This window comes from Callorhinchus milii, unplaced genomic scaffold (genome assembly GCF_018977255.1).
Source record: "Callorhinchus milii isolate IMCB2004 unplaced genomic scaffold, IMCB_Cmil_1.0 Scaffold6, whole genome shotgun sequence".
Classification (NCBI taxonomy): Eukaryota; Metazoa; Chordata; class Chondrichthyes; order Chimaeriformes; family Callorhinchidae; genus Callorhinchus; species Callorhinchus milii.
In genome coordinates, this window is record NW_024704747.1 from 18,912,316 (window position 1) to 18,936,652 (window position 24,337).

At 40.6% G+C, this 24,337-nt stretch overlaps 1 protein-coding gene across 1 annotated transcript in view; it reads left to right on the forward strand.

The window, feature by feature from the left end:
- The window catches only part of kcnh3 (potassium voltage-gated channel, subfamily H (eag-related), member 3), a 172,400-nt gene that overhangs the window by 75,248 nt on the left and 72,815 nt on the right, over positions 1 to 24,337 (forward strand). The window contains exon 3 of the mRNA XM_042336285.1: positions 23,187 to 23,321. Coding sequence (XP_042192219.1) covers positions 23,187 to 23,321 — 135 coding nt within the window. The remainder of the gene's footprint in view (positions 1 to 23,186; positions 23,322 to 24,337) is intronic.

Sequence of the window (24,337 nt, forward strand, 5' to 3'; positions counted from 1 at the left end):
TCAGACAATGAAATGAGCTGTGATATTTATCTTATAGCGAATAGAAATAGACATAGCAGACAGACCATGGCTGGTGAACACAAGGAGAGAAATCTTGTGAAGTGGTTTATTTAAGGTTTGTCCTCCAGGGCGTCTTGTCCTGTTGGTGGAGTTTACAGAAAGGCTGAGCTCCAAAAGCTCCTCTTTCAGGCCTCGTCTGTTCCAGCAAGCTCACTGGGAAAAAAATTATTAAAGCAGCTTTCAACTTTTTGATCACGGCTGACCAAAGGGAGGAAACTTCCAGTTCCAGCCTGCATTCCACAACCCTGTTAAATGCCTGTAAAAATAGCCACTTCACCATAAATCCTGTGAAGCGCTTTGAGACATTCTCCTGAAATTAATAATAAATAATCCTTTAATTTGATCCAGCGCATTATTGCGTCGTCAAGATGTCTCTGAGTGCTTCACAAAGTTTTCTGTAGGTGAATGTGGCAGCCAACCTGCACTGCACACAGCAATGTCCCACAAACAGAAATGAAGCGGGCGACCAATTTAATATGGATGATGTAGAGACAGTTGCCTGAAGCAACATCAGGCAAATTTCATTTCCAAACCAGAACAGGCCTGACCATGAAGTCTCTGATTACCTGCGTGTTTTCTTAGCTGATCCTTAAAGCTATAGCAGAGGTTGGGAGCCCCTCACAGTATTTAGTCTGTCTGGAGGCCCAGTCAATCATATTTAATCTTTCTTTGGATCTCAACCATCGCTGTCTTGAGCACCAGTGTGCGCGATTTCACTTGTGAATGTAGGCTTTACGATAGAAATTATCCCAAGCTTTACTGTTGCCCTCGTCCTTCCTGCCCCTCAGTACAAAGGAGGTAACAGAAATGCTTTACTTTGGGAAATGTGTGGGAGGGGGAAGTGGCGGGTTGGGGTGTAATGGAATAATAGCTGAAATGGGCAAGGCATTGAGTTGGAGAAGGAGAATGGAAAGGGCACAGGAGAGAACAAACCAATCTGAGAAATAGATGATAAGGAACACCCACTAAAGAGGGCTCAAGCTTGGACATAGTCAATGAGGGCAAAAGAGAGAGCAGAATTCATTACAAGCGACAGAGCGGATTATTGGTAGACCACGGATCCTGGGAGTCAGCCATGGCAGACAGGCTGGATTCCCCATTAACAACCCATGAATCCCACTGTCTGCCAACCCTCTCTGGACCTCGTGTCATACAGATCACAGACACAGGCTGTCCCCATTTTGCCATTCAATAAACAAACCAAGAAAAGACTCCATCCGTGGGACTGAAAATGGTAAGATCATGATTGCAGTGCTCAATAAACCTCTTCAGCACCCTTACCAGCACCACTTTCTTCCACCTCCGATGCATCACCCGTCTCCGCCAATATCTCTCTCCAAAAGCCGCTGAAACCCTGGTCCATGCCTTTGTCAACTTTTGGCTGGACTATTCAAACAACCTCCTCGCCGACCTCCACTACCATCCATAAAATCCAGATTATAAAAACTCTGCTACCCGCATCCTTACCCGCACCAAACTCCGCTCCCCGATCACCGCAGTCCTTGCCATACTGCACTGGCTGCCTGTCCCAGAGAGGATCGACTTCAAGACCCTCACCCTTGTCTTCAAATCCCTCCACTCCTCTGCACCCCCCTACCTCTCTGACCTCCTGTCTCCTCAAAACAGTGCCCATTGCCTTCGTTCCACCGGGTCTGGCCTCCTCCTTGTCCCCCGAGTCCTCCGCTCCATCCTTGGCGGCCGTGCATTCAGCCACTATGCCCCGAGGCTCTGGAACTCCCTTCCTCACTCCCTTCGCCTCGTCCCCTCTCTTCCTATTTTCAGGTCTCGGCTGAAGACCTTTCTTTTCGACCGCGCCTTTGGTCACCTTCCTCCCTCTCCCCCTGGCTCGGCCCCGGGATCCATTACTGTGAAGCGCTCTGAGACGCTGTCTGGTGTGGAGGACGCTATATAAATCCAAGTTGTTGTTGTTGTAAACCTCACTGATCATCACGCCATCACGACCATATCACACCCACACTCCAACACTCAGCTCCTGTTAATCCTGCAGCCAAACCCCTAAAGTGCTACCCTTGTCTCTACTGATCCAAATTGCCACCAAAGGCTGACATTCAGTTACTTTGTCTTTAACAAAAGGGTGAAATGTGATAGACAGTTTGTGCACATCAATGGCCCACAAACAGCTATGGAATGAGTGACCAATTTTATTTGGGGATTTGTAGGCCAAGACACCGGAAGAAATTCCCTTCTCTTTTGGAATAATGCCATGGGATCTTTAACATCCATTTGAACAGGCAAACAGGACTTTGGTAACATCTCATCCAAAAGACGACACCTCCAACATGTAACCCCCCCAGCACTACACTGGAGTGTAAGCTTAGTGATTCCAAGTCCCGATGTGGAGCTTCAGACCACAACTTTCTGACTCAGAGGTGAGGGAGCTACCAATGAGCCACATTGACAAGTAAATCACTTGCCAATACGATCCCGAATTCTGAACATAGCGTAAACCGAAAACATGTGTTCTTTTGTAAGAGGAAAGAGCCATTCGAAATGGGAAGCTTGGTGTAGAGCGGTGTAAGGCATGTGTGCTGGAAGGCAGCTTACTATGGAGTCCTGTAGCTCAGTGGTTAGAGCACTCGCTTTGCAAGCGAGAGACCTGAGTTCATTTCCAGGCAGGGCGAAACCTTGGGCAAGTTTCCTTACTCCACACGCCTAATAATAATCCCTCCAAAATCAAAAAACAATAATAAATTGGTCATTTTCAATCTACGACTGTTTGTGGGACATTGCTGTGCGCAATTGGCTGCCGCGTTCGCCCACAAATATACAGTCAATTCACTTTACAGTGTGTTCTGTGAAGCACTTTGGGACATCCTCCCGACGTAAAAAGCGCTATATCAAATGCAAGGATTATTATTATTATTATTAATAGAGCCAAGTCATCTTTTACTTTCAATTTCCAAATTTAAATTTTTAGCAGAATAAAACTTGTCAAATTCTAAAACCTGATCCCCCAGTGTAAATGGGCTCCTGTATCTCGGGCGTAATGTGTACTAAAATCCTGACAATATGTGCCCAAGTCTGAGTCAAATCACCTTTTATCTTTTAAGCCTTCCATTAAAAGTCAGTTGAGGAGATGAGATTTGTCTGTGTACAGCTGCCATTTGCTTTCGAACTTCAGCATTAATAATAACCTTAATCCTTGTATTTTAAATAGCGCCTTATCACGTGGTTATCAAAGCGCTTTACAGAATACAACAACAACTTGCACTTGTATAGCGCCCTCCACACAGGGTAGAGCCTTAAAGCGCAGAACATAGTGTAAAGTGAAGTGACTGTATTTTGTGGATAAAACGCAGGGGTCAATTGCACACAGCAATGTTCCACAAACAGTCGTGGATTTAACAGTTATAATTCATTTTTATTTACGTCATGAATTTATCAAGCCAGTGTCCGTCCATCTAATTTGTTTGCCAGAGGATGGTGTGTTTACCCTGCAATCGTTGTCTCACAGGTTCTACTGAAGGGAGGAAGCAGTTTGACATTTATCTGGTTACATTTCACCACCCGACGATGACTCCTGGTTGAAGAGCTGATGAAACTGATAAAAATACATCAATATCCAAAGCACTCCGTTCCCAGCCTGTAATAATTTGGTCACTTAATCCATGACTGTTTGTGAGACACTGCTGTGCACAATTGACTGCCGCATTTCACCCACAAAATACACAGTGAATTCACTTTACAATATATTCTGCGAGGCACTTTGAGATGTCTGGAAGACGTGATAAGGCAGTAGATCAAATGCAAGGATTATTATTATTACATTTTCATCTCAACTACATTGTTTGTGTTCGACAGGCATTGCATATTTTTTTGGTCAGTCGAGCGTCTGACACATGCGAAAATCCATTACCATGCTTAAGAGTATTCAAATCAAATTGTGCACACTCCACAGGCATTCAAGATCCGTGATTCAGCCAATCTTAGAACAAACTATTCTCTAAAGGAGATGCTCTTTCTAAGGGGACATTATTTAGAGCAAATATGAACATGCAGCTTGATGATTAATACAGTCTGTAATTCATCAATAAAAATAACTTGGTGCAGTTTGGTTGCATCTTTCAATCTCTTATTTCCCTGCTCGATTCCAACCACTCTCTTTGTCAAGGCCTTTGAGATGTTTTATATGAAATGCTCTGTTTAAATGCAAGTTGATTTTAAACCGAGGTCCCATCTGCCTGTTCAGGTGGATGTTAAAGTGTCACTAGGGGAAAAGGGAAGAGAGTTTCTTCCAATGTCTTGGCTAACAATCCCCTGATAAGACTAGACAATCACTTCGTGGCTATTTGTGGGACATTACATTGTCCAAATTGGCTGTCTTGTTCACCCTCAAAATACACAGTCACTACACATTACAGTAATTCCTGTTAAATGCTTTGAGAGGTCCTTCCGACCTGAAAGACACTATATCATAAATACAAGGATTATTATTATTAGCATTATGGATATTCCAACACCTGCAGAATTTTATTGGAAAACTTTAGATTGATTTCTATACTTACCATATTGAGGATCAGAAGTATATTTTTACAATCTGCTGAAACCCATCTTTAATATCAATCTAAGTGAATGCTTTCAAATTGCAGCTTTGTATCCCGAGACATGAATAAAGCTTTAAAAAGTTAATGTCCAGAACTAAAGAAGATTGCAGGGCAAGTGCATGTTATTCAATAAACCTACGCTTTGCTGCTATCTAATTAAGGATTAATACTGAGCAGGAGAGTGTAAGGACAGGCTTATCAAAACTGTTAATTTGATTCCATAACCGTTATCACTTTTAAAGCCACTTTCGTTTTTTCATATCACTAGAGATTGAATTAATGACTTAAACTCACTCCTAGACATGAGATGAAGAATCCTCATTCCCTAGATTAATACATGCAGATTCCTTACTCCCTGGCCACAGACATGATATTATAATCCTTGCATTTGATATAGCACTTTTCACGTCTGCTAGACGTCTGAAAATGTTTCACAAAATATGTTAATATATAGTTATGGAAATAAAGTTATAAATCATTACGTGACTGCATATTTGTAGGCGAAATGCGGCAGCCAATTGTGCACAGCAGTGTCCCACAAACAGTCGTGGATTGAATTGACCAATTTATGATTGTTTTTTTTTCTCGAGGGATTATTATCAGGCGTGTGGAGTAAGGAAACTTGTCCAAGGTTTTGCCCTATTATGTTAATACTTCAGTTTTTGCTCTGCTCACTGAGGCCTTGAAAACTAACGATTGGAAGTTTTATAAGCGAGAGACAATTGCATCTTTTTTTTATCATTGGAACCAAAAAAATTGTAAAAATTTGAGTCAGAACATAAACCTTCAGAGTGTGGAGTGAATTGCCAGGGTAGGTGATTGCTCTGTTGGAGCAGACTTGATTGGGTATTTAAAAGGCAATTTGATAGACACACGCAGAGAAAGCCTATTAGAGGGTATAAGAGAGAGCCTGGAATTGGAATTAGGATAGATGGCTTCACTGGGGGAGTGAACACAACACTAATAAAATGGATTAAATGCCCTCCCCACCTCACTGTACCATAGGTTTATATGGAATGAAACAGATGGGCAAAAGGACAATTGATTGGCATGCCCATAGACACCATTATACAGAGCGTGTAATAAGGACACAGGGCATGTTTCTGTTTAAATTGATTTACATTGTGCAAGCTGTTCATTATAATGTCTTCCTCAACCATGTACCTGTGTGTCACATCTGCCCTGAACTGCTTGTTGCCTCCCATCACTGAGCAAGCTGCATCTGTCACAAGACATGGAATGGTGCAACACTAAAGCTCATGGATGTGTCTGTTACAAAATATGAATGGACTAGGTGTAACCAGAGGCAAAAGCAGAATGAAGTGACTTCACTCATTTCGTTTTTGCATGAGCAGTGTGTGCTTACTTCATCACTGGTCCCACGTGGGCCAACAAGAATGCACTTTACAAAAGCTCTGAATTTCCTTTCAGTTCCCAAGTCACATCCATTTCTTCAGCCAGAATCCTGAGGGAGATGCCATCACTGAGATCACATCCTTGGGAGCATATCCCACGACAATTCCTCCTCTCAGGTCGCAATAGCAGACTTCTCATTTACAGAACCTTCACAGCCATGTGTCAAGAGGTCCCTGAGTGTCAGTTGAAGTCAGGCATTCCAGTTGGACTCTTTGTCAACTCTGTCAAGTGCTTTAAAATTGATGCTTTCGTTAATATCCATTTTCCAACTCAGCAAAGCTGTTGGGAATTATTATTTAGTAGAGCTGTGCAGCTCCCTTGTTGATTCAGTGGATAAATACACTATCTGGTGACTGCATGGATGGACGTTCAGTGAGGGCAAAATCAGGTTTGGCTATGATGATCTTCCCTTCAGTCGAATAACCTGCAGTCACCCATGAAGAAAGGTAACTCAGATGAGACACTGGAGAAAAAGATATGTCGTAAAGTGGGGGGAGAGAAACTGTACATTTAACTAAATGCATTTAAGTCAACATTATTAATAATAATAATCCTTCCATTAGATATTACGCCTTAACATGTATTCGAGACGTCTCAAAGCAGTTCATAGAATATACTTGATTGTACATTTTGTGGGAGAAACGCAGCAGCCAACAGTGTCCTACAAACAATCATGGATTGAGTGACCAAATTACTCTTAGCGTTTTTTTTTAAATGGATTTTTATCCCTGAAAAGTGATCTGCCAATCGACTAACTACTGGGCTCCTACATACTGCTAGGTAGATAGAGACCGGTGGAGTAAGGAAACTTGACAACCTTTTGCCCCACCCAGGAATCAAACCCAGGTTGTCTCGCTTGCGAAGCAAGTCCTCTAACCACAAAGTTACAGGACTCTCGATACAATACCAATGTATTGAGGTGTGATTTGGAGTCAGGCATCCCAGATAATAATAATAATAATCCTTGCATTTGATACATTGCTTTTTATGTCCTCTAGACGTCTGAAAGCACTTCAGAGAATATACTGTAAAGTGAATTGACTGTATATTTGTGGGCGAACGAGGCAGCCAATTGCGCACAGCAGTGTCCCACAAACAGTCGTGGATTGAAAATGACCAATTTATTATTGTTTTGTTTTTTTGGAGGGATTATTATTAGGTGTGTGGAGTAAGGAAACTTGCCCAAGGTTTCTCCCTGCCTGGAATTGAACTCCGGTCTCTCACTTGCAAAGCGAGTGCTCTAACCACTGAGCTACAGGACTCCACTGGATGTATTCAGGCTATGAGTTGGGAGGTTCTAATTGTTGTTAAGATCTCTGTAGAGGGTAGGGGTGAGGCGGAGGGTCCTCGGATGGAGAAATGTACTGGACTGTGTTATGTTTAGTTACGGAAATAAAGTTATAAATCATTGCGTACAGATATTATTTCCTGCAACTATTCTAGAGGGTTTTGTGTCTATGTGAAAAGGATGGTGCCCTTTCACTACAATTTAAAGCAAAGTGGTCCCAGATGTACTCAGTCCAGCCGTGTCACTGTCTCTCTCTTCAAAATGTCTCATCTGATCTTGCTATCACCACAGGCAATTTGTTGTTAACAAGAACAAATGGGAACAATTTTCCATGGGCAGGTGATTCAGCTGAAGAAGGAATTAATGGGAACAGTTGACTTTTTCTACAGTGATTCTGAAAGGAAATAGAATTGTGAGGCAGAAGACACTTATGAATTAAGTATGGGTGAATCTGATAGTGATGAGTCAAAGTGACTCACACAATATCTCTCCATTGGACTCTCAATGAGGGGTGACTTTACAGCTAAAAAAGGAGACAAGAAGAGAGATTTCATTCTGATTCCTCAGCGTTTTTAGGAAAAAAAGTAGAGCAAAACATTTCTCTTTTAAAAGCCAATGTTAATGTAACAGACTAAGTTGCCTCTATTACTGATGCTGAGAGGAAAGTTACAATTTCCACTCATATGCTCCAGAAAGGAAAGCTGGAGGAAGGAAGAGATTGTGTTAATGTAATGCTCCTAGTCTCATTGCCTTGACATCTTATTCAGGGTTTACAAAATCGATTCCGTTCAGTTCATACAGAGACCTGGCTGCCTCAGGGATTTTTATTTGGGTTCTAAGTTAATCGGTTGCAATGAACTTTTATTTTGAGCTTTAATTCCTTAAAGCAGAATCAAAATGGTCTTCTCCAAAAACATGCATTTCTGCCCCATCTCGACCCCAGAAAGCGACTTTCCGCTGCTGGACAGCAGTGGAATAGTCAATATGCGAGAAGGTGGCATGACTTTAAAGTCAAGGGTATGTTTCTGCTTTTAAGTCCACTGATGCTGGATGTTTCAATCCTGATACACCCATTTCTGCTTTATACCAAGATGTTTTATCCTTGGATCAGGATTTATATAAACTCAGATAATTTATAACATGCCCTATTTAATCGTTCATTCAAGTTTAATCTAAGCAAATACGACTGAGTGATTTGGGTTCTAAAATGGGATGCTCCCTTTTGGGTTAAATTGGCGGCCTGCTTATTTTACTCAGCGTACTGAAAACCAGGGCAACCTGACCACGGAATCTTAGATCTGAAAATCAGGTTCATTCCTGTGCTCTAATCGCTATCACTTTTCCTGGTAACTCTTTTCAGTTGTTGATTACCCTCTGAGTAAAGAAAAACCTCCTAGTATCTGTCCTGAAATTGTCCTGTACAATTCTAAGCCTATGCCCTCTTGTTTGATATAAGGACTTTGTACTGAATTGAATTTGGCACATAACAGATCAACCCAGCTCTTAAATCCACAACACAAACCATTTCCAATTCTTGTTAAATTAGTAGCCTTGTTCCGTGGCATCACAAGGAACTCTGCTTGGGAAAATTCACATGGGGTGCATTAAATCCTACTGCTACCTCTAGATGCGCTGACAATGGATTTAAGCACAGTAGGAAAGAGAGATTTTTACTCATTGCAACGGCTCTTCCTGAATAGTTTGATACTAACACAAAGTGCTCAAATCGGGAGGGAATCTAGCTCCAACAAAGGGAACCTTGGTTGTGAAGCAATTACTGTACGCTTATTAACAAATAATCTGTGCTTGAATAAAGGGATCATTTCAATGTCCTTAAAATAATGCTAATGCTGACTTCCATTATTTCTGGAGAGTGGACAGTGGCTCTTATTGCTGTCGATACTGGGTTGAACGTTCAATAGTAAAATAATTGTTCATGAAAACTCCTGCCCTTCCTCATTACCATGTCCTGTTCATGCAAGTTCCATTAAATCTTTACTTATTCGTGTGACATGAAAAAATGGTGGCTGGAATTGGCGTTTCTAATTATGTTGGGTCATAGATTTCAGTGTTTAAGACTCTCCCAATTTGTCAAGCGTAATTACAGAATGTAATGATGAACAATTTTTAGAAGCTGCAATGAAGAGAGACAATGCTGATTGGTGTTATTTTTGGAGAGGGGCAGGCGGCTAACGGGGACATCCAGAATGTAGGAGCGATTCAATAAAGAATCGATAATGGTTTTAATGCAATTACCCATTGGACTAGTCATGCGGAGAATGGGGAATAATCTTTTACTGCTTAACCCGGGATTTACTTCCGGAAAGCTCAGCACAGTCACTAGTAGACAATCACTATGGCGCTCGTCTTACCTTGAATCCCCTGAGGTCAGATTGCCATTAGGAACATTTTTTTTTATCACTTCCACATTATAATTGCTGCCTTGTTTACCTATAAACAAGCAGTCACTCCACTTGAATATAACTACCTGTAGCATACTTTGAGATGTTCTGACATGATAAAGCACTATGTAAAAAAAAGCTCCTTTATACTTCAAAACACATAGTCACTGCACTTTGCATTGTATCCTGTGAATCACTTTGGGACGTTCTCCTGATGTGAACGGTTCTATACCAAATGTAAGGATCATTATTGTATCCTTGCACCCAATGGATATGCGAAGCAAATGGTATACAAATCATTTGATATCCAGCTGTTAAATTGAGATCATGTTTACTCTTCGCCCGGAGAGCAGGGATGAAATCGATCAATATCATAAACATCCAAAACACTGGCAATAAAATAATGACTGAAATACTGTATGTCATGTTAACATCTTTCAGCACCAATGACCTGCAAAGTTTTACTGACAAAAGTCAATCCACTTTACAGTATATCCTGTGAAGACTTTGAGATGTCTACACAATGTGAAAGGGGCTATATCAAATGCAAGGATTATTATGTTATTCTTAAAATACTTTTCTAAACTCTCATAGACCTGGGATGACTGTACACTCAGAGCGCAGTGATCCTTCAGCTCTGGAGCTGAATGTAGGCATGAGCACACAATGTAATGACTAGTAATGAGTGCACATTACAATGCTCTTTCTCTGGACTGTTATTGACTGTGGCAAATTAGTTGCTTCCAGATTACTCTGCCTTCATTATACCTTATAACTAGAAGTACATTTAATGCAATACTTTTTCCCTGCCTCCCTCCCATGAAAGTCACTCCACTTGAATATAGCTACCTGTGGCGTATAAGTACCTCCCAACCTAAAATATCACTAACCTGGGAGCAGGAACCCTTGCTGCTTTACCCTTCCCTAATCCGGAGAAGGCCAGGGCCAAGTTAGCTTCTCCACCAGCTCATACCAAACTTAGCAGAGTGCTGCTTATCTGTAAAGCTGTAGCTTTGCAGTGAGGAATGACGGGATGTGTGTGGACAGTGAGCAATGATGGAATGCATGCCTGTACTTTGTAAACAGAAAGGCCAGGGGTCAGTACTCAACAACAAATTGTACTTGTATAACGCCTTTCTTATGGGAGAAAATCTCAAAGCACTTTACAGGGAGGGAGTGGGAGTGGAAGGCTTAACTCTGCAGATGTCAATGAATGTTTGAAACATTCGTTTTATGGTAAATAATTTTATGGTAAATAAGTTGTAATTCAGTCATAGTAGTGAATAGCTGAGCAGGATGTTGCTACCATCATCTACACAAATGATTGTCTTTACTTCTGTATAGCTCAGCTCAGGGCAGAGATTAGAAATTGTTGGGCATCTGGTAGAAAGGATCAAGAGGCTCCTGTTGTTTGTACTTGTGGTATGAAGCTATTTCTCATTCATGAAATGTCCTGTTCTTAATCAAAGGTCTATTTTTAGTTTCTCAAATTCACCTTAAAGGTCAAGCAAGCCTGGGTCTGGCCCCTACGTTGCCTTCTATAGATTTTCCTTGAGCGATTTTGGAGCTTATTGTACTTGTTGCACTTATTGTGTGCAATTCAAGTTCCCAGAGCATGTCACAATTCACTTGAGAAATTACTAAACCGTTCATATTTCTGCCCAGCCTGTTGTATTGCAGATGAGTTTAATGAAGCGCATTGTTGATTCTCTCAAACAAAAGCTGTTAGGAATTGTTTTCTTTTTAGCCCGGTGCATTGCAGAATACAATGTTGAAATGAGATCAACCCTCCTATTTTTCTCCCCATTTGTAGAAAAGTACCTTGGCTCATTCCCAACATAAACACATCAGTAAACTAGAAATGGGAACTCTTTGCCATTCAGCCAGCTGTGGTTTGCAATAAAGCAGAGAAAGTACGGAGTGAGAAAGGACCACTTTTCCATCTTATTCACTCCTTCCACAGACCTAGAATTACATAGAATTTTTATTTAGAATGGCAGCACCAAAACAGGTCATTCAGCTCAATGTCTGTTCCAGTGTTATTAGTCCGCATAAGCCTCCACCCCAGCCCGATTCTGCCAGACCTATTCTATCATGGTACCATGCAACCCATACTGATTCCTAGAAGAACATTCTTCAGCAAGGTACTCCCCAATCCTCAAAGATAATCAAACAAATAGCCAGGAAAGTTCATCCATCCTGCATCTCTACTATTTGATCCCAGCTCCTCTCAAAGCAACATTTACTCATTTCCCCTCCCACACCAATGCACACACACATACTCATTCACAACCCAATCAGTCCCAGAAATATTTTATAAGGTGTTACACTGGGAGTTCTGTAGTATTGGTGGAGCACTTGCTTTGCAACTGCAAGGACCCAGGTTCGATTCCTGGGCGGAGCAAAACTTTAGGCAAGTTTCCTTACTTAGTTTCTCTGTTTGCCTATCAGTAAGTAGGAACCCGGTTGTTAGTCGATTGACATATCACTTTCCGGGTCTAATATACCCTTTTTTAAAAAAATGATAATAATTTGGTCACTCAATTTTGTTTGTGGGACACTGTTGTGCGCAATTGGCTGCTGTGTTTTGCCCATAAAATATACAGTCAATTTACTTTACAGTATATTCTGTGAAGCACTTTGAGACGTCTGGAAGACATGATAAGGCGCTATATTAAGTGTAAGGATTATTATTATTAATAGAGACTAAGATTTTGATTTATTGGTTTGGTTTGTGCCTAATGTGAACCTGAGCATACAGTGCCAGGACTGACTTATACCCTTAGTCTGTGCTGTTTGGATGGTACAACAGAATGATTGGTTGAACTATGTTATTGCTTAGCATAACAGCTTCATCAAATTACAGTACCGAATGATAGATATTATTATGATCCCAGTGGGTGAGCAAGAATTCAGACCAATTGGCATGCAACCAGCTCTTACAGCTTCAGTACTGGAGTTGCAAATCCTAGAAAGAACAAAGCATTTAGGGCCCTGAGATCAGGATTAATGAACAATTATTCATTTCCTTTCCTACCTGTTCAATTTTGTGCCATTAGGCGCAATCTGATCATGTGTAAAACACAGAAAACAATAAAAAAAACAATTTGTTTTATTTACCAACGGGTTTAGAAGTGATCAAGGAAAAGGGACATGGCAGCTTTGATTCAAATCCGCTTCTGAAGATTAAAACCTGATATTAAATCAATAATTTTCATAATAGATAAAAGAGTATCTCCTGGTTACCTGGCCAACAATCCAGCAAAGTAAATTGTACTCTTGTTTCATGCCTATTTGTGGGTCATTACTGTGTGCAATTGTGCCACTTAATTTGTCTACAAATACAGTCACTTCATCACTTCATCTCTATTTCACAGTAATACTTGGAAGCATTTTGAGACGTCCTTCTGATGTGATAACGCACTATGCCAAATGCAAGAATTATTATAATATAATGGAATATTATAATAGATTATTATTATATAATAGATCAGTCAATAAAGCCTTACTTGCTTCTGTTCAGCTAATGATAATGCAGCATTTTTAAAAATATGTCAAATGTTTTCCCATTATAATTGTTGATACAGTGCTATCTGACTATAGAGCACTGTACAGGGAGCTATTTGTCCCTGGCCCACAGTACGCTTTGTCAATGAGAGTGTCTGTACTCTGGGTTTAGGTGTACAGGGCAGTGCTGATTGTATTGTGTCAGTGTACAGTTGTCACATCAGGAGCTACTACAGGAAAATGTTAAGATATTCCAAAATAAATTGCTGTGATTTAAAGCTTCTCCAGCAGTGTTCTCCCGCTATTAAAGGACAAATGTCTCCAAAATGTATCTAAATGCATTGCTTCTCGATTAGCATTTAGCTGCTAGTTATCAATGGGATGTGATGACCAACTGGTTTAACATTTCCCTATGTAAATGTCAGCCTTGCAAAATTACACAGAAGGACAGGAGTTGAATATGTTTAGGATAATGACATGGTAATTTGTAAGAATTAGGACTGGAATGATAGGCATAAAAGGAAATAACACCAAAACAAATTATTTTAAAGCAAAGCCAAATTATTTTTTGATGTAGCTTAAATCTTTCTCATTTGCATGATTGCATTATTCTTGTCTATAATGGTTCTTTTACATACAGGGCAAATCTCCCCCCCCCTTCCCCCAATCACAACAGTCTTTTGAATTTGTGTTATGGAGCTGCAGAATAAAATGACCACCAGTACCATTTCTGGGTGGTCAGTTCATTGCTGACGATACTTAAATACAGACCAGGCTGCTTCCTGTATGTGTGTGGTACCAGGCTGAGAGCAGTCGTGGCTGACTGTCCACTCGAATCCCGCTGGAAATCTACTGCACCTACTGGTAACCCCAAGCCCATGTTGTAAGCAAAGTCATGTTCCAGCAAGGAGCTTAACACAGGATTCACCCAATACTCCGTTTAAGGTTAGCTTTATGCCTGTGGTCTTTTCTTCCTCGCACAACAAGAGCTTCTACGAGGCCAGTAAAAATATAATTCTAAGCTTTAACCAGCATGGTATTATTATTTCAATGTTGTATTTCATGCACAGAGGGAACTATGATGTTCTTGGCCTATTTATTTTGAATGAGAGTTGCTTGGTGGCTGTGGACTGCTCCTGATAAATTGAGTTTCCACCTCATTCAGGTCTACATGGCACTGAAGCTCGGAGTAAACCCAATTTTCAATTTAGGCTTATTACATGCATACATTTATGCCTTGAAGACTAATATTCCTACCAACTTTGCACAATTTAGGTTGTGCATTTAAAGGCCAATAGTAATATTAACATATATCAAACTAATATATTAAGAGATTTCATTAAGCTAATATTTAATAGGTTCTACTAATGTATCTGGCTATGGCGAACATTGACTTGTATTCATTATTCAGTCTGCAAACTGACCGCTTGTGGAAGGATGCCTTCAGTGATCAGGAAACCACTGTCTAAACCCAACACTGACATGTGTCAGCTTGGCTCAGCTGTTGACACTCTTGCCTCTGAGCCAAAAGGCAGGTGGTTTCAAACCCCACATTGGAACATGGAACTCACAGTCTTGGCTGACAGTGCATTGCAGTGCTGGGGGCGAGATGTATTGTTGGAGGTACCATCCTTTGGATGTGACAATCAACCGACCTCCCATCTACCTATTCGGATAGATGTTTAAAAACCCGTGGCAATATTTGAAAAGAGAAGGGAGTTTCATCCCGTGTCATTGCCACCAATCCCCCAGGTAAAACTGATCATTTGCTTCATGGCTCTTTGTGAGACATTTCTATGTGCAAATTGTGCGTTCACCTACAAAATGTGAAGACACTACGTATTTAGTATTAATATTTTGAATTCAGTGTATGCTGATGAATAGCATGACTTCATAAATAGTCCTGGCCGTAGACCCAAAAGTTGTATTTTTCAGAGTGATTTTTATTTGTTGAAAATGTCAAATCTTTGCATTCATAATAGATAAGTGAATAAATAAATACCTTCTGCCAAATAAAACAGAATGTTGGAAAGGATTTCTCTCCCGTTCAGTTTACAGTTTCTTTTTTTTTGGAAGAAATGATCGGATACTTACTCCAAACACATAAGACAGTTATGTTTCACAGTTATTTTTCTTTCTTTTTCCTGAGCCGTGGTGTAAGCACTCAAATCCGAGAAGGAGTAAGTCCTTGAGTATGAGTGCTGCGACCACAAAACATCAGATATTAATAATGACTATCTGTCCAAATGGAAATCAATCAAACCGACATATACAGGCTGGTGAGGAGTGAGTGAGTGGGGAGTGTCAGATATCCACTGAGCGAAGCAGAGATGATATTCACCTGCTAAATACCTGTGTTGTCTTGTAATCTACACTTCCTCATTGTGCAGCACTGGGGAAGACCTGCATTGCCAGACGTGCATTCCTTCAGATGAGTCAGTTAAGCCGAGGTCCCGTCTGCCTGTTCAGATGGACGGTAAAGATCCCAGTAGATACAAATCAAAGAGAGAAGTGAATTTCCTCCGGTGTCATGGTCAAAAACCTCCAGGGAAATTGTGCTGTTTATAGGATTCTGCTGCATTCAGAAAAGCTGCCTACAAAAATAGCCACCACATTTTGAGACAACTTTTGAGACATTTTGACTCACATATTGATCCGTTGCATTGAAAGCAAGCATGGAAACTTAAGTTAAAAAAAAATCAGGACTAGCTGAAATTGAACTATTGGTAGGAAGGATTTATCTATTTATTATCAATAAGTCAGCGACTGCGGTATGGGAAAAGGGCAGGTAAATGGGACTGAAAGGAATGAGTTCCTGAGTTCAATTCCAGTCAGGGCGAAACCTTGGGCAAGTTTCTTTACTCCACATGCCTAATAATAATCCCTCCAAAACCAAAAACAATAATAAATTGGTCATTTTTAATCTACGACTGTTTGTGGAACATTGCTGTGCGCAATTGGCTGCCGCGTTCGCCCACAAATATACAGTCAATTCACTTTACAGTGTGTTCTGTGAAGCGCTTTGGGACGTCCTCCCGACGTGAAAAGCGCTATATCAAATGCAAGGATTATTATTATTATTATTATTATAATGCTCTTTAAAAAGCCAGCACAGACGCGATGGGCCGAATGGCCTTCTTCTGTACTGTAAATATTTATGGTTCTGTGGTTCTAAATATTTATTTGCTCCACGCCTCTTCCTTCATACTTAACAAGATTCAGTATTTTTAGGAGTTTTGTATTCAATATAATTTCTTTTGTTTGTGTCAGGAAGAAAATGTAAACCTGAATAATTACAATTACTTTGACATTTGAGACCCTATTGCAATGCTAATTACATTTATAATTATAAACATCTACTACTTCCTTTATACATTTTTTATAGTTGTTTTAATGAAATGACAAACATTCAGTTTATTTTTCGTGGGTGGGGGAGAACATTACAATAAAACAGCGTGTGGATCAGGCGTGTGTTGTCCACCACTGTTCAATAGACAGAGGTTGTGGGTTCATGTCTGGGACTTTGAGCTTGCAGTGCAGGTTTACACTCCAGTGCAGTGCTGGGGGGAGCACAGAATTGTCAGATGTCTCATTTAAAAGAAAAGCAGCTTGAGGCTGGAATGGGAGGGAGGACAGTAGGGTGGGTGTTCTGGAAGGAATGAGTTCAGATGGGACAAAGGACTTTCTTCATCCAAACCAATGTTGTGGTCCTGTAAGTAGCATGCTAGATTCTTCATCCACAATCCCTGCTGCTATATGCAGATGACACGTTTGGTTGGGCAATGTCAAGACACTGAGTATAATGCTTTTATCACCTAATTCTCACCTTTGCAAATGTAGCTCTATCAGATGTTCATCTCAACCGATTAATTTAACGCCTCATTATTCACCAACTACTGGTATCTTACCAATCCGAATCTAATTGTTTTTCCCAAGTGCCATGTCTGTAATTATAAAATCTCACATTTTTTTGTATTAGGAAGTCTTTGCCGAGTATGTACCTGAGTCTATAAAAACTGGGAAGTCAATCGTGCTCTTAGAATACATATGGTATCTCACAATCTGAGGGTTTAGTTTTTCTGAGAACAGCTTTGTGTTTGTTCACCACTGACCTCTCTTAATAATAATACAGTAATAATAATCCTTGTACAGTGTATTTGGTATAACACCTTGCATGTCAGGAGGATGTCTCAAAGCGCTTCACAGGATTTACTGTTAAGTGGAGTGAAATGTGTATTTGTAGGCAAACACAGCAGCCCAATAATGCACAATAATGTCCAACAAACAGCCATGAAACAGATGACCAATTTGATTTGGGAGATTGATAGCCAGGACACTGGTGAGAAACTCTTTTTGAGGAGTACAAATGCATCTTTAACATGCACCTGAACAGGCAGATGGGACCTCAGTTTAACACCTCATCTGAAGGATAACAATGGAACACACTCCCAGTACTGCACTGGAGTGTCAACTTAGACTCTACGACTTTGAGTGCCCACGTGCTGTTTGAACCCACAATTTCCTGACTCAGAGGCAAGAGTGCTACCAACTGATCCAGCCTGACACTCTTCAGCATTATCCTTTATGACATTCCAAGCTGACTTCTACTAGCTGCTGAGGTCTTTATAAGATAATAATAAAATAAATAATATAAAATAATAATAACTTGATATAGTGCTTGATCATGTCATTGAGGTGTCTCAAAGCGCTTCACAAAATACACTGTAAATTGCAGTGGCTGTATAAAGCTCAGATAGGAAAATTTCAGCTGGTTCTAGATTTACTTTATGAACACAGCAATTCTGAATATCCAGAATTTGGCAAATTCTTAAATACAATCTTGATTTTGAAGTCATTTTTTCCATGAATTCTTTCAAGATCTGCAGAAAACCGACTTTAAAGTTAAGGCTGAATTCAACTGTTTCCTAAATTCTGAATGCTCTGAAATGCTACATAAATGATGTAAATCTAGAGTCAGGTGGAATTTCTCGCCACATATGTTATAAGTAATAGTCTCCAAATTCCATGAACTAAGATAAAAAAAAGTGTATTCACAGCCTGTCATGAGGGATTTTATTACTAACGTTTCTTTTATTTATATGTTTGACAGTTTACACTGCGTCCAATTCACTAGTCAAGTCATTATAGAACCTATAGTCCACTAATCTGAATGCGCTATTTCTCCTCATTTTGTGCTATTCAATTTTATAAAATAACACTGTTGGTTAGGTTGAAGTGATCCGCTCAAGTAATTAAAAATTTGCCAAATTCTGGATATTCTGAATTGCTATGTTAATAGAGTAAATCTAGGCCCATTGAAATTTTCTATGTCACAAAATAGAGCGTTAGGAACAGATGGGCATCATTGCTACAGTGGGGTTTCGTTTGCTGTGTTTTCTTGACAGGATTCCTTAATAAGGAATCGGTTTAGGATCCGTGTCAACTGCATTCAGGAACGTTGATTGGGTCAGAATGGAGTTCCCATGGGTCAATGTGATGTACTTTACTTACCAAAAAGAGATGCAAATTGTGCTCTCGGATTCCTTGTTAAAAAGTACCTCAACTCACACTCCGCTTTGGGTAACTGAATACACCAGGCTTCATAAAGCAATGAAACTTGATTGAATCACTTAAAAGGTTACACAGAACTATTTTCCCCACATGGAAAGATGAAATTCAGGGTTGAAATGAACTGCAGTGTTTCCATTTGGATATAAATACTTTGGTAGCACTTTCCAATTCCTACCTGAACTTTCAACAGCATACGAAAACCATAGCTAACTAAATCACTCTTAAGAAAACAACCTTAGATTTCTTTCACGATTGTTAAAAGCTTGGATCGCACATCCCCTCCTCAATTTACTCCTTTTTCCACCAAGAACAAATTCCTTGGCATTGCTTGATGGCTCATTGATCTAAATTCTGGAATCCTACCAATTCCCCTTCTTTGAATGCTTTTTACTAGCTCTATTGGACTGAAATTCCTCTCCCTGAGGACCAGCCAAGTTGCTACACTGAGCAGTTAAGAAGAATTTCTCACTTATAATCCTTTCGTTCCTACCTTAACTGAAGCTTGGGCTCAGGACTCCACACGCAGTCTCACCAGTGCTTTTCAGCATTTCAGTTGGGACCACTAGGCGCCAATGGTTAAGTTGAATGAACTTTTTCATTGCTTGTTTACAATGGGAAATCTATTAGGGAAAGATTGATGCTGTTAAGTGCCAGCCTGGCTCAGTGATAGCACTCTCGCCTCTGAATTGTAAGCTTGTGGGATCAAGTCCCTCATCGGGACTTAAATAATAATAATAATCCTTGCATTTGATATAGAGCTTTTAATGTCTTCTAGACGTCTCAAAGCGCTTCACAGAATATACTGTAAAGTGAATTGACTGTATATTTTTGTGGGCGAACGCGGCAGCCAATTTGCGCGCAGCAATGTTCCACAAACAGTCGTGGATTGAAAATGACCAATTTATTATTGTTTTTGGTTTTGGAGGGATTATTATTAGGCGTGTAGAGTAAGGAAACTTGCTCAAGGTTTCGCCCTGCTTGGAATTGAACTCAGGTCTCTCGCTTGCAAAGCGAGTGCTCTAACCATTGAGCTACAGGACTCTAAACTCACATAGTCTAATCTGACACTCCAGTGCAGTGCTAGGGGAGGTGTACAACTCAACATTGTCAGAGGTGCCGTCTTTTGGATGAGACATTAAAACTGAAGACCAGTCTGCCTATACAGGTAGATGTTATAGATCCCATGGCATTATACAAAAAGTGAAAGAAGTTTCATCCAGTGTCCTGGCCAACAATATAAAATTGGTCGTTCTCTCCATGGCTACTTGTGGGACATTGCTGAATGCAAATTGACTGCTGCATTGACTTACAAATACTTCACTTTACAGTAAGTCCTATGAAGTACTTTGAGACGTTTCAACGACATACTAAGGTGCTAAATCAAACGCAATAATTATTATTATTACAAGGTTACTAGTGTTACGCATTTGCTTATGATCAACCCCAGTATTATTTCCCTGGTATTCTTGTATCCTATGGATTTACTTCTACGTCACAAATATTCTATTTGTTGTGGCAACTCATCCCATATGGTGTGTCAAGACTTTTGATGTTTAAATTAGAGAAGTTTTGACACTGTGTTTCTCTCGCAATCTCCTGCAGTGCCGGTTAAAAACTCATCCTTTCTATGATGAAACACTCCTGCTCTGCTTCTCCTTCAGTGCTGCAGCACACCAATGTGCCAATGTTCTGCTCCTATTTCCATAAAGGAACATTGGTGCCTACACACGAGTATTAGAGGATCTAATCAATGTTCACTTAGATGCAGAGCTCGAACATTCTTTAGCTTAAACCTATTTGGCTAAAATTATAAATTTATTCTGAACTTTAGTACCTTTAAGATTTGCAAATAGTCTTTATCTTTGTGCTTGGGAGCTGTATTAAAGAGCTCACTCTAAACAGTAGAGAATGGTTCCGGACATTTATTTTTCAGTGACCTCATGTGAATTGAGCTGCCTGTCATTTGTCTCAGTCTGAGCCAGGTATTTATTGGGTGACTTACTGTCAATCGAACATTTATTTGCTCCGGTTCTCAAGGCTGAAGGAAGAGTTCAGTCCGATAGTGGGATCACACCACAGTGTTTGTGGAGTCCTGTAGCTCAGTGGTTAGAGCACTCGCTTTGCAAGTGAGAGACCTGAGTTCATTTCCAGGCAGTCAGGGCGAAACCTTGGGCAAGTTTCCTTACTCCACACGCCTAATAATAATCCCTCCAAAAAAAACTAAAAACAATAATTAAATTGGTCATTTTCAATCTACGACTGTTTGTGGGACATTGCTGTGCGCAATTGGCTGCCGCGTTCGCCCACAAATATACAGTCAATTCACTTTACTGTGTGTTCTGTGAAGCGCTTTGGGACGTCCTCCCGACGTGAAAAGCGCTATATCAAATGCAAGGATTATTATTATTATTATTTGTTAATTGGTTGACACCACTGTTCTGAGTGAAACAATCTCAGGGAACGCATATCCAATTGTCACAGAGAGCAGCAGATGTAACAGAAAACACATGTTTGTTTGTGGGGCAACACTGAAGAGCAGATCAGCAGAGAGGTCAGAAGGGATTTTCAAGCAACAAAGTGTTGCTTGAGTCTTGGGTGATTTGGGTTTTAGAATAAATATTAAAAAGAGTCATTTTATTCAAAAAGAGTTGCAAGGCTCACTGATATCTCAGTGGAGCTAATGCACTACCTGGTTTGATGCCAAGCCAGAATGTACAGGAAGGATCCCAGGTCTAATTTCTGTGCTGGCTTTACTGATCTCAGTTAGGCCCATGGTGAGGGTAATAATAATAATAATAATAATAAGACTTGCATTTGATATAGCACCATATCCAATCGTCAAAACATCTCAAAGGGCTTCACAGGATATACTGTAAATTGTTTGACTGTGTATTTTGTTGGTGAAATGCTGCAACCAATTGGACACAGCAATGTCCCACAAATAGCCATAGAGCGAGTGATCAATTTTATTTGGGGAATTTGTTGGCAGATCGCAATGACCCTGAAAATTTCTGCTCTTAAACTGGATTGCATCAGAGCGAGGATCCTACGATGTTGATGGTGTGACATCCGTCCAATGTCACAATAAAGGAATCTAGTTAGAAATCACCACATGGGAGTTGAATGCTCCAATGTTCCAAACTACCCAAATGCCTTAAGCAGAATATTTATAAAAAAAACTGTTCTAATCTGTCTGTTTCTTTCTTGTATAATGGGGGGTGGGGGAGGGAATTATTTTTGTTTAAACAATGAGCAGTAGAATTAACTTGTAAGGAGTTAATGTCCCCAAGTGTGTGGGCTTGTTGAATTGACATTGGGAGAGATAGCCCTCGTTTGATAATTCAGTTCAGCCAATCTGTCAGATTCCGGGTCTTCTCCAAGCCAATTCCTCCAATTATGTCAGCATCACTCACTGTTTAAATAAAACCTCAGCAGGAATGGGAAGAAAAGACACTTAAATAAAAGAAAACTTAGTGCTGGTGAAACTTTCCTCCTTTCCCTTTTTAACTTTGTACCATCAGGTCAGCAGTTTAACAGCCAGCAAATGTGACCATTAAACAATTTATAAAGCACTCTTCATCAGGGGTAACACCTCAAGGCAGTTTACAGTGTGGTTGGGTGCTGAACAAGAGGGAAGAAGAGATGGGAGGTGGCCGTGGGTTTGTTTCAAGAGGTAGGATTTGAGGTGAGACTTAGTGAGGGGGAAGAGACAGAGTGGTAGAGAGAAGGAGTTCTTGCAGTGAGGGGCATAGGAAATGAAGGCTTGGCCACTGATGCTCCAGTTAGCTGATCAGAGGGGGCACATGGAGGAAGGGTGAGGCAAGGTCAGAGAGATAAGGAGGTGCCAGGGAAGCCTCATTAACAGCAGCCCTAGCAGGAATACATTGGATTTCAAATGACAGTCTGAGGTTGAAACTTCAGACCTGACTGAAGTCTGATTGAAATGAGTTTCAGTAGGTCTCTTTAAAAGGTTAGCTTGGTCACCAAATGTGGTGCTGAAGCCAAGGAAGATTCTGTATCAGGGTCCCAAGTTAAATTACTTGTCTGAAAGACAGTATCTTCGACAATGCAACTCTTCCCAGGACTGCACTGGGGCTCCCAGTCAGTCATTAAAACACACATCCTTGTCTATGCCCTAATAAGTAAGGAATATTATACTAAACAGATCATAAGTGTTTGGTTATATTTTAAAAGTATACTCATTAAAAATCTTAAACACAGTATGTATATAAGCTTACACAGGTTCCCTAAAAAATATATGAATTGTTTCCCACCATCTCCTTTATTCTCTGCAGAGGAGAGGTAAAGGAGCCACATTGCACGTCTTCATTTTGCATTCATTTTAAAACTCCTGACGTTTGGAATTTCATATTTTAGGGCCATCGTTTTGGTGTCTTCTGGACATCGTTCCGATCAAGAATGAAAAGGGGGAAGTGGTGCTGTTCCTGGCTTCACACAAGGACATCACGGACAAGAAGATCAAGGGCGCATCAGGAAACAGTAAAGACTCAGGTGAGTAGCAGGGGTTGTGGCTGGCAAACACTGTGTGAATATGAATTCCTGAGAGTGCAACACAGAAATACTGTACTTTCCAATCGATCTATTGAAAGCAGCTGGAGGCTGTGGTTGATGCAGACTCATTAACATTGTTAGGTTTCTGCTATCACCTACTGTGTTTGGAAGCTAAGCATGTAAGAACATTTTTTTCTTTGAACGACTGTCAAGCAGAGTGGGTGCCTCCAGGTCTGTCGTTTAAACCACCAGATGCTGCCCAGCTCAACCTTGAGCTTGTTTGGCACAAGTGAAGCATGTGGTAGGTGCACAGACACACCCGAGACTGGCTTTAAATGGGATTGAAAAAGGAAACCCACAACAATACTTTAGTGTACACTGAATCAGCGGAACAAGAGGACACAAGTTTAGAGTCACAAAGGGTAATTTCAGGACAACAACAAATTGCATTTTTATAGCGCCCCTCGTAGAGTGTAGCGTCCCAAGCTGGGGGGGGGGGGGGGGGGGCGGGCGGAAGGAGGAGGTGACTGCAGGCAAAGGCAAAATGGAAGGTTGTCAGCGTGACCTGAAGATGAGGAAGGAGGGGGAAATGCGAAGGGATGGAGGACGAGTGTTCCAGAGTTTCAGGGCGGAGTGGCTGAAAGCACGGCCGCTGATGGATAGACGCCAAGATGTTTTTCTTTCCTCAGAGGATAATTAATGCCTGGAACAGGTTGGATGGTTAAAGCCAGGACATTGGACTTATTCAAAAAGCAGTTTGATGCTGTGATGAGACAACAGAAGGATAGGTATTCGAGAAGGATGAGGACAGATAGATCAAGGGGCCTTCTTCATCTGAACCAATCTTGTTATCTTCTCCAGAGATGGGCTGGAGGGAGGGAGGTCATTAGATGGATTACAAAAAGCTATTCTCTTAGTATTTAAAATGATTATTTTGAATTCCCTTCTTTGAATTGAAGATATTCAAAGCCAAGAAAACCAACATTAAAATATTCTTGAAGAAGGGATCAACCCAA